At 38.9% G+C, this 16,982-nt stretch overlaps 1 protein-coding gene across 12 annotated transcripts in view; it reads left to right on the top strand.

Annotated features, from left to right (window-relative positions):
- Positions 1-16,982, top strand: part of LOC101412804 (leucine-rich repeat-containing protein 37A2-like) — a 72,244-nt gene that overhangs the window by 45,506 nt on the left and 9,756 nt on the right. For 9 of the 12 annotated variants that reach the window (XR_011646910.1, XM_058284403.1, XM_058284409.2 and 6 more), the window contains 5 exons: positions 4,505-4,576; positions 5,939-6,013; positions 11,860-11,978; positions 14,313-16,156; positions 16,546-16,650. Coding sequence is in view for 11 of the 12 variants with exons in the window: in XM_058284403.1 (XP_058140386.1) it covers positions 4,505-4,576; positions 5,939-6,013; positions 11,860-11,978; positions 14,313-16,156; positions 16,546-16,650 (2,215 nt within the window). In the remaining variant the exon portion in view is untranslated. The remainder of the gene's footprint in view (positions 1-4,504; positions 4,577-5,938; positions 6,014-11,859; positions 11,979-14,312; positions 16,157-16,545; positions 16,651-16,982) is intronic. The other 3 variants (XM_058284410.2, XM_058284408.2, XM_058284406.2) reach the window with 1 other exon arrangement.

Genomic DNA, 16,982 nt, shown 5'->3' with positions numbered 1-16,982 from the left:
AGACTCATCTGATTCATGCCTTCCTTTCCCTGGTATTGATCTTTGCCATGGGCAATAAAAGTCACCAAGCAAGTAGCACTCAAATTAACATCGCCATGGGAATCCCAATGATGACATTCAGATGTGTGAATGTCCTCGAAATTCCACTTTTTACTTTAACCTTGATTCTGGCTCACATGCAAAATTTCTAACTGCATAAATATATGTGATATATAACTGCAAAGAACAAAGCTTGGCCAAAGTCCTCCAGGAGCAAAAGATCAGGGTTCTCCTTGGCCATCAACTTCTTTCAGATGGTAAAACAAAGCAAATTCCTAAAAACTTGCAACAGAGCACTTCTCTCCCTAATCACCCAGAACATTTTTTCAAAAAGTATATACCTTTGTAGTTATGAATTATCTGTAGACAATAGGAATCTTTGATGCATGGAGAAAGATGGTGCTTATCTTAAGCTATGGTGTGAACTTTCCTAAAGAAAGTATTTTGCTTTGGCCTTTTCCAAGTACTTTCTTTCCTGACTCCTCTTCAAACCAGATGTGTGGGTTGTATACCCTTTCAGCTTCAAAGTTCTTTGATTTTTCTGTCACACAAGTAAATCATAATGGCCATGTTCAATTTAAAAGGGGGTTTTAAACTAAAGGTGAAAATCCTCTTCCTCTAAACGTGACTTTGGAAAAAACTGTCTACCTGTCTTGTGGTTCAGAAACCCAGCTTTCCAGCTTCACACAGTTCCTTTCAGCTTAGATGGAGGTGCCCAGGGTGCATCTGGAAGGCCCATCTGCAGCTGCCTTCCCCTCACTTCTTTAATTTGCTGGTGCCTGACTTGGGGAAAGACAACTTGAGGGTCCATTTTTCTTTTGCCAGCACACCAGAGAGCAGGATCATTAGGTTCCCCCCACCAAGAAGCTTTAGTAGCTTCAGTACAGATGTCTTAAACTCACCAACCTTTACCAACTATTTTATAGCACTGAAAATCCCTGAAAGGATCCAAGTTTCATTATACTTGTATGGGCAGCACAAGAAAAAAAAAAGCATGGAATCACAATTGATAAAATTTAATGAATTCATTCAAAAATATTCACCAAGCACTGTGCCAAATGTGTGCCAGGCACTGTACTAAGTATTGGGGCTACAAAGAGGAATAGGACAAAGACTTTATCCCCAAGAAACTTTCAGGTTGGAGGGAGGAGATGGATGTTGAGGGAAACCATAGGAGAGCCCTGCTAGGATCCATGCGGCAGGGAAACAGAGTAGGGGATGACAAAGGAGGGAATGGGCGAGGGGTTAGTAAAGATTCATGCACCCCTGGGTGCCAGGTAATTATAACCCAGTAAATGTCTTAAATGAAGCCTAGATGTTATTTACAAACACCGATGGAATAAATTGTAAGTGTGGTTAAGAGTCATTTTTTTTTTTAAGATTTATTTTCATTTATTCATCTCTCCTTCCCCCCCTACCCCCCAGTTGTCTGCTCTCTGTGTCCATCTGCTGTGTGTTCTTCTGTGTCTGCTTCTATGCTTGTCAGCCGCACCAGAAACCTGTGCCTCTTTTTGTTGTTAATGTTTTCCATCAGACTTAAGAAGTTTTTTTTCTTTGGCCCTTACTCTCCTCTGGGGCTCCTATTATGAGTATGTTAACATCTTAATGGTGTCCCACAGGCCCTGGGCTCTGTTCATTTCTCTCCATTCTTTTTATCTTTCTTTTCTCAGACTGCTTAATCTCAATGACCTATCTTCAAGTTTACTGATTCTTTCTTCTGCCTGTGCAAATCTGCTATTGATCTCTAGTAAATTTTTCATTTCAGTTGAATTTTTCAACTCCAGAATTTCTACTTGATTCTTTTTTATATAAATTATATCTCTTTATTGACATTTTTAATTTGATGAAACATCATTCTCTTGCTTTCCCTTAGTTTTTTGAAATGGCTTCTTTGATCTCTTTGATGTAAATACCTGGTTAAAGTCCTTGTCTTAAGACCAATGTCTAGGCATCCTCAGGACACTTTCTGTTGATTGCTTTTTCCCTTTTGTATGGACTAATGTTTCATTGCATGTCTCATAAATTTTCATTGAAAATGGGACATTTAAAATAATACAATGGAAAAATAAAAAATAACAAAAAATAATATAATAAAATGTAGCAACTCTGGAAATCAGATTCTCTCCTCTCCCAGTTTTGATGTTGCTCCTTGTTGTAATAGTTGTTTAGTGACTTTTCTGAACTAATTTTTTAAAGTCTGTATTATTTGCTGTGTAGGGCAATTGCTATTTTTATTCTCTTATCTTAGTGACCAGCTAGTGATTGAACTGAGATTTCCTAATAAATCTCCCAGTCTTCTCAAGGGGCTCTGTATGTTTGTTGAGGCTTGCCTTCAACCGTAGCCTGACAGTTTACAACTCTCCCTTAACCTTCACTTACTGCTTGCACGGTGTCTCAGAGTTAAAGCTTAGGACCTTCTCAAGTGTTCCCTGAGCATGCTAACAGCCCTTCTGGATTGAAAATGATGGTCTTCTAGATTCTGAGGAGTATGTCCCAGGCTTTCAAATCTCCCATGGATCTCTAATTCCTTGGCTTTTCCTTTTTATGCTTTTCAGGTAGGCTATTGTTTGCCCTATTATCCATTGTCTTAGGCAGCTAAGATGTGAAAACATTTACCTATAATTATTTCTTTACAACTCACTCCCTGGGGAGGGGCTTTTAGCACTACTCAGCTACCAGTTAGGTCAAATAAAGACAAGACTTTCTATTGGAGTCTTGGAAGGATTCACCAGACAGGTTAATTAATGACAATTCTTTGGGAATTAGGCTTTGAAAGAGCTCCATCTACATTCTGCTTCCTCTAGTGCCAGGCACGTGGACATTCATTTTTCAAGGTTACTGCTGAGCTGGAGAGCCGGGAATGAGTCTAGGGAAAGTTGAAACACCACAAAACTCACTGTCCTTATGGAAATTCCACCATTTTCTTGATTCAGCGTTCCCAGTATTGCTTCAAACTTTTATGTTTCCAGAGTTCTGAAAGAGTCGATTGTATTTTTGCCAGTTTTTCATTGCATTTATGGAGGGGTGAATTTCAGAATATTCTGTCATTTTCACTGACATCACCTACATTATGGTTTTAAATTTCTAAAGTCTCCATGACCATGGACAAATTAAATATTTAATTGTGGGAGATATTTAGGGAAAATAAATCAAAAGAGAAAATGTAATCATATGAGTATCTCCCCAATGTGTAGATGAAGTTTTAACAGGTATTTCTACCTGTTAAACCTTAACTCGAAGTTAAGGTTAAAGTAACAGCTATTTTAAACCTTATTTTCTTCATACAGGTTTAAGCACAGGCTTTGGAGTCAAATACCAGCTGTGCTTCTTACTAGCTTGGTGACCTAGGACAAGTTATATAAATCCTCTGTGCCTCAGTTTGCTCATCTGTAAAATGGGGTAATAGTAAAATATATTACATAAGGTTATTGTAAGGGTTAAATGTGAATGATGAGTACAATGCCTGGTAGTCCAGTAGATATTAGCTGTAATAATTACTATTTTTATAATGTTCTGCAAAAGTACCTTAATGATTCTTTAGTAGAGGTCATCTAAAGATATGTTTTCTTTTCACTTCTGCTTTTTTCTTTAAGAACGGAGAAGAAAAGCTATTTTAGGATTTGAAATAAAAATTTGTGTAAAAATAAATTTATTTCTTTTAATGCTATATATATATATAAATAAAATGCTTTGAATTTACTCAACAAACACTTTTTTATAAATACCTAGCAAACATCAGGCACTATGACAGGTACAGAGATGATAGTGACAATAAAGTGTGGTCCCTGCCCTCAAGGAACTGACAGTCTAGGAAACTGACAAGTTAACGGGTAATAACATGCAATGTATAAGGGTTTTGATGAGAATTCATATGAGACTATGTGATGGGAGCTATGGCTTTCACCAGTTCCTCTTCTTAGATGTATCTCTTCTTTGGCTCCAGAGCCAAAGAATTAATTGGTCCTTTTTTGTCTTCAGTTGAGTGGATTAAACCTTGAAAGTTTTTAACTTCTAAAGATTGAAAGGGGAAAGCATCTTGAATTATGGAGGACACTAGAAATAGTATTTCCTATGACAGGGGTTTCCTTCCAGCATAGTCACTTCTAGGGTTGTCAACCTGAAAAATCCTTTGGCATATTCTTTCTATACTATCCATCTTTCTTCTTTTTTTCCTCTTTCTCTTCTCCACTTTATATTCTAAAGACCTGGGTAGTTCCCAAAGGAAGAATGTTTTGTGGATTCTAAGGGTGATTTGTAGGTAAAGACAGAAAATGAATTTTTTTTTAGGAGGTACTGGGGATTGAACCTGGGACCTTGTACATGGGAAGCAGGCACTCAACCACTGAGCTACACCTGCTCCCTGAATTTGTTTTTTTACCTTTAAGCTCCATACCAAAATTTTAACATAAACTTTCATGAAAGTAATTGAAAATGCAGATAATTTAAATTCCATTGCATTTTTCAGAACTCTCAGTCGTAATCCTCTGACAACTGTGGAAGATTCATATCTTTTTAAATTGCCAGCATTAAAATATTTGTAAGTATTGCAAAAATCTCTTGAGTCATGAGATGATTTCTGTTCTTTTACTTTCATCATAGAGTAAGTATTTTTCTTTTTAAAGATTTATTTATTTATTTAATTTCCCCCCCCTCCCCTGGTTGTCTGTTCTTGGTGTCTGTTTGCTGCGTCTTGTTTCTTTGTCCGCTTCTGTTGTCATCAGCAGCACGGAAGTGTGGGCGGCGCCATTCCTGGGCAGGCTGCACTTTCTTTTCACGCTGGGTGGCTTTTCCTCACGGGCACACTCCTTGCGCGTGGGGCTCCCCCACGCGGGGGACACCCTTGCGTGCCACGGCACTCCTTGCGCGCATCAGCACTGCGCATGGGCCAGCTCCACACGGGTCAAGGAGGCCCGGGGTTTGAACCGTGGACCTCCCATATGGTAGACAGACGCCCTAACCACTGGGCCAAAGTCCGTTTCCCCTAGAGTAAGTATTTTACTAAATAAGTATTTATGCTAAAAAGTCATAATTTTAATTTTAATTGGCTTATTGAAAAAAGTTATTGGCAGTGAAAATGATTAAAAAAGGATGTATAATGGGCAAGACAGCTAGCAGGGGAAGAGAGCAGTGTTGAAGAACATGTGTGAATGTGGTACATGTAGATATATATGTGAATATTGTTTTTTTGTTTTTTTTTTTAAAGATTTATTTATTTATTTAATTTCCCCCCCTCCCATGGTTGTCTGTTCTTGGTGTCTATTTGCTGCGTCTTGTTTCTTTGTCCGCTTCTGTTGTCGTCAGCGGCACGGGAAGTGTGGGCGGCGCCATTCCTGGGCAGGCTGCTCTTTCTTTTCACACTGGGCGGCTTTCCTCATGGGCGCACTCATTGCGCGTGGGGCTCCCCCATGCGGGGGACACCCTTGCGTGGCACAGCACTTCTTGCGCGCATCAGCACTGCGCATGGCCAGCTCCACACAGGTCAAGGAGGCCTGGGATTTGAACCGCGGACCTCCCATATGGTAGACGGACGCCCTAACCACTGGGCCAAAGTCCGTTTCCCGTGAATATTGTTTATCCTGGAATGCAGAGATGAATAAGGTATACCTTATTACAAAGAAGTAAAGAATTGAGAGGTGAATGCAGTATGAGAATGACAAGTAGGATAATGGTAAAAGACTGTAGGTTCAGTGCCAAGGTCATTATTTGATTATGCAAATAAACTTATATTTCTTCAATAAGAACTCTCTGGAATTGTTTTTTTATGACATGTAAACTCTTAAGCTGGCTTATTTTGCAGAGAAGCCAAAGTTGAAGTTATCTCATGACTTACTATCTTTTTAAGTACAGAATACTTGTGTTTTGGGGGTCATATTGTAAATGTTTGCGCTTTCTCCTTCAGAGACATGGGAAGAACACAAGTGTCATTTACAACAATTGAGAACATCCTCATGATGACCCTTGCATTGGAAAAATTGTAAGCCATTTGTTCTTAGATTTATTTTCATGTAGTTTTCTTACGTTTGTTTTTATTATTGTCCATGTCAAGTTTATTGTGGTAAAATTTACATAAAATAATAGTCACATTTTTAAAATGCACAATTTTATGACTTGACAAATGTATAGTTATGTAACCATCACTGCAGGCAAGATACAGACTATTCCATTCACCCTGAACAGATCTCTCATGCCTCCTTGTGGTCAATCCCTTCCTCCTACCACCAGCCCTGGTTAACCATCCATCTCATTTCTGTCCCTATGGTTTTGCTTTTGCCAGAAAGTCTTACATATAGTATGCAGCCTTTTGTGTTTGCTTTTTTTCACTTAGCATAATCCTTTTGATAGTCCTCCATGGTGTTGCATATATCAATAGTTCATTGCTTTTTATTGCTGAGTAGTATTCCAGTTCTATGAATATACTGTGATTTGTTTATCTATGTATCAGTTGAACATTTGGGTTGTTTCCAGTTTGGGGGGCCATTATGAATAAAACTGCTAAAAGCACATGCAAGTTATTGTGTGACCATATGCTTTCATTTCTTGGGAGTAAATACCTGGAGTGGATTGCTGTGTCATGTGCCGAGTGCATATTTCATTTGTTAGAAACTGCTAAACTGTTTTCCAAATTGGCTGTTCCATTTTGCATTCCCGACAGCACTGTATGAGAGAAGTATTTGCTCCACATAGTCATCTGATCTTTATATTTCAGTCTTTTTTCTTAAAAATAATTTCATCCTTCCTAGTAGGTGTGTCACAGTATAGCACCTTGGTTTTAATTTGCATTTCTCTAATGGCTGATGTTAACTGTCTACTCAGGTGCTTTTTTACCATCCTTATCTTCCTTAATGAAGTGACTGTCCAAAACTGTTGCCAATTTTTAATAGGATACCTTATCTTATTATTAAGTTGTAAAGGGGCTTTATATATTCTGTATATAAGTTCTTTCTCTCAGATATGTGTTTTGTAGATATTTTCTCCCAGGCTGTGGCTCTTCTTGTCATTTTCATTCTCTTAAAAGTATTTTTGAAGAATAGACGTTTTAAATTTTTATTAACTCTAATTTAGCCTTTTTTTTTTCTTACGCAGTTTGTTTTTTGTGTGTGTCTTATCTACTAAATCTTTGTCTAACCCAAGGTTACAAAGATTTTTCTCCTATATTTTCTTCAGAATTTATATAGTTGTATAGCTCTTTGTCCCAATAATATAATTTCTATTATAACACCTTCTTTAGGGATAATTGACCTACAAGAGTTGATTTTGACATATGTGTACAGCTTGAGGCATCATCAAAATCAAAATAATAACCATATCCATCACCTTAAAAGTGTACTCAAATCACTGTTTAATTCCTCCCTCCAGCCCCTCTTTGTGCCTCTCATTCCTCATGAAACCACTGATCTACTTTCCATTACTGTAAATTGGTTTGTGTTTTCTAGAATTTTATATAATTCCTTTTTTTTTTTTTACTGACTTTTTTAACTCAGCATGATTGTTTTGGAAGCCATCCGTGTAGTTGTGTGAATCAGTAGTTCATTTACTTTTATTGCTGAATAGTATTCAATTATATAGATACACCAAACTTTATCTGTTTACCTGTTGATAGACATTTGGGTTGTTTCTAGTTTTTGTCTATTACAAATAAAGTTTCTATGAACCTTTCTCTCAGGTAAATACCCAGAAGTGGAATGACTAGATCACATGGTAGGAGTATGTTTCACTTTTTAAGAAACTGTCAAACTGTTTTCCAAAGACATGTACCATTTTACATCCCTGTTGGCAGTTTATAAGCTCCATTTTCTCCAGATCTTTTCCAACTCCTGCTATGCTTCATCTTTTTAATTTTAGATAATCTAATAGGTGTATAGTTGTATCACATTGTAACTAATTTGCAACTCCCTAAAAGATTAATGGTTTTGAGCATCTTTTCATGTGCTTACTTGACATTTTTTTGTCTTCAAATCTTTTGCCTATGTTTTTTTTTTATTGACTTTGTAATAATATTACATTAAAAATATATATGTGAGGTCCCATTCAACCCCACCTCCCCACCCCCCTCCCCCCCCACCAACACTCGTTGCCATCATCATGACACATCCATTGGATTTGGTAAGTACATCTTTGGGCACCTCTGCACCTCATAGACAATGATCCACATCATGGCCCATACTCTCCTCCATTCCATCCAGTGGGCCCTGTGAGGATTTACAATGTCCGGTGATTACCTCTGAAGCACCATCCAGGGCAGCTCCATGTCCCAAAGACGCCTCCACCTCTCATCTCTTCCTGCCTTTCCCCATACCCATCATCCACCATGTCCACTTTTCCCAATCCAATGCCACCTCTTCTATGTGGACCTTGGATTGGTTGTGTCCATTGCACCTCTATGTCAAGAGGATTTTGCCTATGTTTTAATTGGAGTTTTTTTTTTTAAGATTTATTTTTTATTTACTTCTCTCCCCTTCCCCCAGCCCCTGTTGTCTGTTCTTCTGTGTCCATTTGCTGTGTGTTCTTCTGTGTCTGCTTGCATTCTCGGCAAGACCAGGAATCTATGCATCTTTTTATTGCATCATCTTGCTATGTCAGCTCTCCCTGTGTGCGACACCACTCCTGAGCGGACTGTGCTTTTTTCTCATGCAGGGCGGTTCAGCGTGGGGTGCACTCCTTGCGCGTGGGGCTCCTGTATGCGGGGACACCCCTGCATGGCACAGCACTCCTTGTACACCCCGTGCCGCATATGGGCAAGCTCACCACACGGGCCAGAAGGCCCTAGGTTCAAACCCTGGACCTCGTATATGGTGAGCTGATGCTCTATCAGTTGAGCCACATCTGCTTCCCTTAATATGAGTTTTGAGAGTTCTTTATATATTCTGGAAAAAAGTGTTTTTTCTGATATGTAGTTTACAAATATTTTCTCCCATTTCTTTGGCTTTTTTTTTCATTCTTTCAACAGTAGAAGTTCTTAATTCTGATGATGTCCAATTTATTATTATTTTTTCTATTATGGATCATGCTTTTGGTGTTTGCATAACTCAAGGTTACAATGGTTTTCTCCTATGGCGTTCATTGCACTGTCTTGGATTTGTGGGTTTATGGTTTTAATCAAATTTGGAAAAGTTTTGATTATTATCTTATCAAATATTCTTATGTGTTCTCTCACAGGTTTCCAGTACATTCATGTTAGGCTCTTGAAGTTGTTGCATAACTTAGTGATAATTCTGGGTTTTTTTAAATTGTTGCTTTGTTTCTCTTTGTTTTTCATTTTGGGTAGTTTGCACTGCTATGCCTTCAAGTTCACTGATCTTTTCTTCTATAATATCTCATCTGTCACTAATCGTATCCCATGTAGTTTTCCTTTAGACATTGTAATTTTTAATTTCTGAAAGTTCATTTTAGGTCTGTTTTAATAACTAGAATATAGGTCACCAGAAAATAGAAAGAGGTTAGAGAATGGAAAGCTGAGGGTTAATCTGTGTAGAAATGATAAAAAAAAAAAAAGGTCGTTAATCATTGGAATTTAATAGAAAAAGTGAAAACATGTCATAGTGTTTGTAATTAGCAGTGCTATTTTATGGGTATGAGAGTGGTTGAAAGGGAAAGTCTAAAGTCATGTATATAACTAGAAGGAAAGCTAAAAAATATGATACGGGACTGTATAGCATAGTGAAAACTCATGTGAAATATGAATATGGGTAACATTCCATATATAAGACTTTTTCTTTGAAACTGAACAAATGTATGTTAATGTTACAAGATTTTAATATCAGGCAAAAATACAACCAAAGCAAACTGTGGAGGTAGTATATAGTAATATATTAATAATTTTTCAGTCAGGGTTAAAAAAAAAAAAAGAAAATACACTAAAGAAAAGAAACTTGATACCAGGTACTACATATTGCTTGACTCCATTAATACAAATAAGCTAATGAGACAGAAACAGAATAGGAGCTATTTAAAACAAGGGAAGTATAAAGAGATTGAGAGGGGATGAGTTTTGGTTTATTTGTTTTTTGTTTGTTATAATTATTGGAATAATGAAAATGCTCTAATAATGATTAAAGTGATATATGCACAATTATGTGATTATGCCACATACCATTGATTGTACCCTTTGGATGGATTGTGTGCTTTATTAATATATACCAATAATATGGATTTATCTAAAAGCAGAAGTTCAGTTTGGATCTGTTTTATATCCCTGATGCCTCTGTTTAACAAGTCCAATCTATAATCTAGATTTTTTAACATATGGACTATAATGACCATAACTGTTTAATGTACTTGTCTGCTAATTTTAACGTTTGTGTCAGTTTTATATTGATTTTGATTGATTGCTTTTTCTCCAAATTATAGGCCATATTTACCTACTTCTCAGCATACCTGATCATTCTTTATTTGATGCCAGATGTGTATTTTTCTTTGTTGGGTGCTCTACATCTTTTATATTCTTATAAATATACTCGAGCTTGGTCTTGGGTGAAGTTAAGATACGTGGAAACAATTTTATCCTTTCACATCTAGCTTTTTAATTTATTTTATTTTTCATTTTCAGATCTAGCTTTTAAGATTTGTTAGGTGGGGCCACAGAGTAGCCTTTAGTCTAGAACTCATTATTCCCTTCAAAAGAGGCAAGATCTTTCTGAGTACCCAGTGTGCCATGAATCATGAGGTTTTCCAGTCTGGCTTGCATGATATCCAGTTACTCTTTTCTCTAGTCCTTTTGGGTGCTTCTTTTCCTGGCCTCCAGTAGCTTTATCGCACACATGCCCTGATCAGTATGTCACTGAATATTTAAGAGATCGCTCTACGTATCTCCAGAGTTCTTTCTCTGTGCAGCTATTTTCTCTCTAGAACTCTACATTGCAAACTCTAGTCACCCTAGTTTTCCTGGACTATTGGCTGCATTTCCTCAATCAGGGAGTACACTAGTCTCTACCAGAGTTTCTCCTTCATGCACCCTGGCCTGGAAAGTCTCTCAAAGCATTAAGCTAGGGCAATCATAGGGCTCACTTCCTTTATATCCCATCTCTTGAGAATTGCTGTCCTTCATTGCCTGATGTCCAATGCCATGTAAACCATTGTTTCATATATTCTGTGTGTGTGTTTTTTTTAAGTGCTTCAAGTGGGAGGTTAAATCCAGTCTGTTACTCTGTGTTCGAGTAGTCCTTGTATGTTTATTTATTCAACGGCTTTCTTCCAAAAGAAGAGCTCCTCATCCCTCTTCTGGGTCTCATTATGAATTCATGGATTCTTCTTTATGTTATACCATAATATCATCACTATTCTTTCAAATGCTTAAATTGTCCAGATTTGGCCACTGAGATCACTGTTATCTCTATTACTGTTTAGTCACATAATATGTATTAAGGTAAGCTAAACAGATTTTTATGCCCATAATATTTTCCATAGTTACCACTCACAACCCGGAAATTAAAAAGGGACTCCAGAAGTTGGAGGCGTAGTCAGACTCTGCTTTGCTGTCCACCCTTTCCTGTGTACGCTCAACCCACAGTGAGACTTTTAGACTGAAAGGAAATACTTCTAAATTACACTACAGATCATTATAAGCCTGATTCTAATCCCTACTGCCCTTATTCTACGTATAGGATTCCCCCTGCCATTCTACCCTTCTGTTGTGCTGTCCTCCTTCCTATTTATTTACCACATATTTAAGATCAGCAATTTACCAACTGTTCCCCACTCAACTCTCCAGGCCATATGCCCAAGAACCCCTTCTTGCCCAGCCCTGTGGCCGTGGCCTGCCACTTCTCCCTACTCAAGGAACCCCTTTACCATTAGTTTAATTCTCCTTATTTCTGTTTATAGGATTTTACCGAGTCATATGTCCTGCTGCCTCTGCCAATTTAAAAATAATATAGAGGTTATCTGCAAGACAGTCAAGCTGCGTTGTGACAGTGAATGTGTGACAAATACAACACGTTGTGGTGAGTCTGAATTGCCTAATGACAGATTTTTTAACTAAAGATGTAAATGCTTTATATTTATTCAGTCAAACGTTCAGGGCTCCACTCCTTCAATCTGTAAAATTACTCTTTCTGAAGGTCATATTCCCAGGCTGGTTGAGAGTAAACTAAAAATGTAACTAATGCACATACATAAAGGAACAAGAGAAAGTATTGGGAAGGGGAAACAAATTAACAATAGGTCACATACTGCATACCATGCTCTCTGTTTGGTGCTTTGCCCCAAAATGATAACCTATTCATATAGTGTGTTACAGTTTGTAAACTGATTTCATATGCATTATGTCTCAAGTACCCATTGCCTTATAGGAGAGGTGTAGATGCACTTTTGTTGTTTGTTTTGTTTTTGCAATTTTATAAAAGAGAACAAGTGATGCTGCTTTATAAAAGTTTTATTTGGTACTTCAGAGTTTCTGGTCTCTTACCCAGCTCTTGTAATGGATGGAAAGGCCCTTCCATTCCTAGAGTGTCCAACTCTGAACTTGCTCTGCATCTCAAGCTTTTCTATTCACACAACACTCAGGTGCATTTAACTATTTTTCTTTATATAAGGTTTACTGGCATTAACTTCAAGACTTCCAAAACATGACTTCCTTTATGTCCAGATAGCTTTTATACAGGTCTCTAACAGTGATCAGGGGCAAATAATAAATAATGACACTTTGCTACTTATATAAAGACAGTGTTGCTTATTTTTTAAAAACATATTCCGTCAATGATTCCCTTCTCCTCCAGAGGTGGCAGTACAGGCATTGTTACATTGTTAATCTCCTTTTAGAGATGAGGGAAAACAAGATCAAAGGTGTTAAGTGCTGCAGCTTAAGGTCCAGGTTTCCTGTCTACAGTTTGGTTCTCTCTCTAAGCCCATGCTCCTCCTTTCCCATGCTCCTCACTTTCTTTGGCTTGCATTGCCACCAAAAGTAATTTAATTCTCCTGGAAAAGAAACCTATCTGCACAATAGTACCTTTTTTTTTTTTTTTTAAGATTTATTTATTTATTTAATTTCCCCCCCTCCCCTGGTTGTCTGTTCTTGGTGTCTATTTGCTCGGTCTTGTTTCTTTGTCCGCTTCTGTTGTCGTCAGCGGCACGGGAAGTGTGGGCGGTGCCATTCCTGGGCAGGCTGCTCTTTCTTTTCACGCTGGGCAGCTTTCCTCACGGGTGCACTCCTTGCGCGTGGGGCTCCCCCACGCGGGGGACACCCTTGCGTGGCACGGCACTCCTTGTGCGCATCAGCATTGCGCATGGCCAGCTCCACACGGGTCAAGGAGGCCCGGGGTTTGAACCGCGGACCCCCCATATGGTAGACGGACGCCCTAACCACTGGGCCAAAGTCCGTTTCCCCACAATAGTACATTTGACTTTCTCATGGATAAAAGCTTTGTATGATTCCCCAAGTAGAGCTGAAAATATTAGAAATGAGCTAAAAGCAATGTAGGCATCCAAAATAAGTTGCTTTTTTTTTTTTCCTTTTGCATTTCATGACCTCAATAAATGTTTATGCAGAAATCACTATTATTCCACAGATTTGTTGAACATTCCACATAGGCATGTAATCTGGAAAATTTTAAATCTCTTTTTTAAAAAAATCTTTTAACCTACACTCCCAGATCCCTGCCCAAATCTAAGGAGACAACCCGAGAGGACATAGTGTTTTTATCAGTGTAGAGCCCTCTGTTATGGGGGCTAAAATAAATGGGAGTAGAGACCAAAGGAGGGAGTTGGGTGAGTCGGTGGAGAAGGGCATGTCCAATGAGGACCTGGGGGCGGGGGGGCGTGCTCTGCTTCAGCAGCTCCGCACTTGCTCCCCTCAGAGGTTTGACTTTCCTAGTGGTCATTTATGATGGCAGCAAGAATGTGAGTGCCCTGAGGAGGTGGGAGAAAAAGCCTTTCCCTCCCTCCTCATCTGAGGTATATGAACAAGAGGAGATAAGTAGATCTGCAGAGGTTGGAGCTGAGTGGGACAGTATTTTTCTCTCAGCTCAAGGCTTTTATTGAGCCCTGGGCAGTTGGTCCTTGGAGACCAATAGAATAATCCTAAATATAGTTACTGTATTTCATATTATAGAATGTTCTGAGTTGGTAACTACTTCTTCAAAAGGTATCTTTTTCGCCTTGTGCTGTTGCCAGTCATAGGTTTAAGTTTGGGTTTATTTCTCTCCTCTCCATATGGTACACAAATGTCTGTTGAATCCTGATTTACTTGGCTAGGAAAATACAGACTGGGATGTGTGGCCTGACAAAGAGCTGTCTGTTCTGTCTTTCGTTATCAAAAGCAGTGTCTTCTTTTTTGGCAGATGAGGAAGCATCTCTAGTGGATACAGAAGGAGCCTTCATGAAGGCTTTGCAAGCCCGGAAGAAGAATAGCAGTACTGAACTGACCATTGAGCCCGAGCAAGCATCCTCAGACAAAAATGGCGTCAGTCTGTCAGCTTCCATGAACGAACAGCTGGACTTCAATGATGACAGTGACGTTATTAGTGCACTGAATTACATATTGCCTTATTTCTCAGAGGGAAGTCTGGAAGATGTAGAATCAACATTATTACCATTCATTAAGCTGCTTTTGTCAAATCTGCAAGAGGGAGATAATCCCCTGAATCATTTGACAAAAAACACAAGGAACCTTCCTCTTAAGAACGCACCCAAGAATACTCTTTACAAAAAAAAATTAAGGAAACTCTATTTTCTGGAAAATTTGTTAGATGCAGAAATTCAAGAAAAAATTGATGAGGTTAAAAAGAAAGAAAAAACTGCCATGCCTATGCATTCCAACTTAATAGGTACCAAATTTAAACGCCAGATCTTTCAAAAGAGATTGGAAACTGCCCAGCCACAGGGCAGTTTCCAGGAAAACAGTCTGGCAAAGATTCAGAAAGCAAGTGTAGGAAAAAGGCCGTTGAGAGTGAACAGAGTCATCAAGGGACCAAGAGGCATCCAGAAAAGGCACTTCAAAGAAATGGGAGATCAGAGTATCAAGAGGAAACAGGGTGCCCAGGCATTTGTGGAGAACATCGCCAAAGAAAGAATGCCCAGGAGGCCCACCCCAAGGGAGCTGGGGCGGTTTCGCAAGGTGCGGAGGCCAAGGAAATTGGTGGGAAACTCCTTCGACACTGAGCCTTCATTTGTAAAGGACCATAAGGCAGCAGTCTCTTCTTCCTTGAAGCAATACTCAATGGGCAGGCCTTCTACCACCATCCCTCTACGAGCCCCACCTGAGGTTAGAAACAAATTGAAAGACTTAGCCTACTCCGATTCTGTTTTAGAAGATGCAAAAGATAGAGTTAAACACATGAAGGCTCCTAAACCAATCTCATATTCCAGAAAAAATTACCTCTTTCATAAAGCTCGCTCTGGTGTAAGCCACAAAACACTCAAGGCCAGACCAAGTCGAAAGCTCAGAAAGGAAGGTTCATTCAATAGACTTACGCTTGAAAAGAGACCTCCTTTCTCTGCAATGAGAAGCCTCATAAATTCCCCTTCAGGAGAGGCTTTTTCATCTTCAGAACGAAATTCTCAGGAAAATCCTTTTTCAGAATTATTTGGTCTTTCAAAATCTCCTACAGAAAACATTGCTAAAGAAACAATTACTGCAAAAAGCACTTCTGCCAGAAGCATTTCTGTAGAAAACACTTCTGCAGAAAATACTACTGTGATACAAAAGACTGCCCCTATAACCCCTGCCATTACGAATTCTACCACTGCAAATTCTTCTGTGACTGTAGACAACTTAATGCTAACTGTTAACCGAACCAATGAAACCCAATGGGTATACCATAACTTGGGCACCGACTTACCCCCCAAGGCCGAGGGCTCCACTCTTCCACTTCACTCATCCCCAGGTGATAAATTTGAAACTCAGCTAAACCAACAACTACGGTCTCTCATCCCCAACAACGATGTGAGAAAGCTCATTTCTCATGTTATGCGGACTTTGAAAATGGACTGCTCTGAGCCCCACGTGCAACTGGCCTGTGCAAAGCTCATCTCCAGAACAGGCCTTCTGATGAAGCTTCTCAGTGAACAACAAGAAGTAAAGGTGTCCAAGGCAGACTGGGATACAGACCAATGGAAAACTGAGAACTATATCCATGAGAGCACAGAAGTCCAGAGTGAACAAAAAGGGCGAAGATTAAGTGAGGTGAGGATAAGTCCAGAAACATGAGACCTAGGCTTTTCCATCAGAGTTTAGGACATGGCATTGGAGCACCCAAGCAGGAAGCCCAGAGGCTCCTAGTTCATGCTTGTCTCGGCTATGTAACTTTGACCAAGACAGTGATCCTACCGCTTTGCTCATTTACGGAATGGTGCCGCTATTCCTAGGGTGGATGAGAAGAGGACCCAACACACAAACAAATTATAGAAGAGTGCTTGATAACATTACTTAACACATTCAATTTGGTATGGTCTTTAAAAACCTGTAAATTAGATTCACATGGAAGAATGGGGTTTTTATGCTAAATAGATAGCTTTCGTCTTTTCCATTGCTTTGTTGTTGTTTTTAAATTGTTCTTCCCTTTTTTTTTTTAGCCCACAAAAGAAGTTCCAGGATATGGCTATAACAACAAACTCATCTTGGCAATATCCGTTACTGTGGTAGTGATGATTTTGATTATAATTTTCTGTGTCATTGAGGTAAGGACAATTAATTCAGGTTTCTGGAATACATCCTGTCTTTATAATAGATTCAGAACCCACAAACTAAAAAATCAAAGCCACTGTCCCACCTGCTACTACTACTTGGCATTCCTCTTCAGTCATTAGGACTGAGGTACACTTTGTTCTTTTATTGCAAAGTATATTCCAGGAATTTTTACAGGAAGGAACCCCACTCCCAGGAGATCTCTGTGGAATTAAAACCAAGATAACAAGCTGTAAGACTACTTTGAGAAGTTAAGTTTAAGAAGGCTGGAGTTGATGTGATAGCAAAATTTCTTCAACCCAAAACTGTCAGCTCACTGATGAAC

Source organism: Dasypus novemcinctus, chromosome 21 (assembly GCF_030445035.2).
Source record: "Dasypus novemcinctus isolate mDasNov1 chromosome 21, mDasNov1.1.hap2, whole genome shotgun sequence".
NCBI classification, from domain to species: Eukaryota; Metazoa; Chordata; class Mammalia; order Cingulata; family Dasypodidae; genus Dasypus; species Dasypus novemcinctus.
The sequence above is the reverse complement of the archived record's forward strand: the minus strand, read 5'-3'. Positions and strand labels throughout refer to the sequence as shown.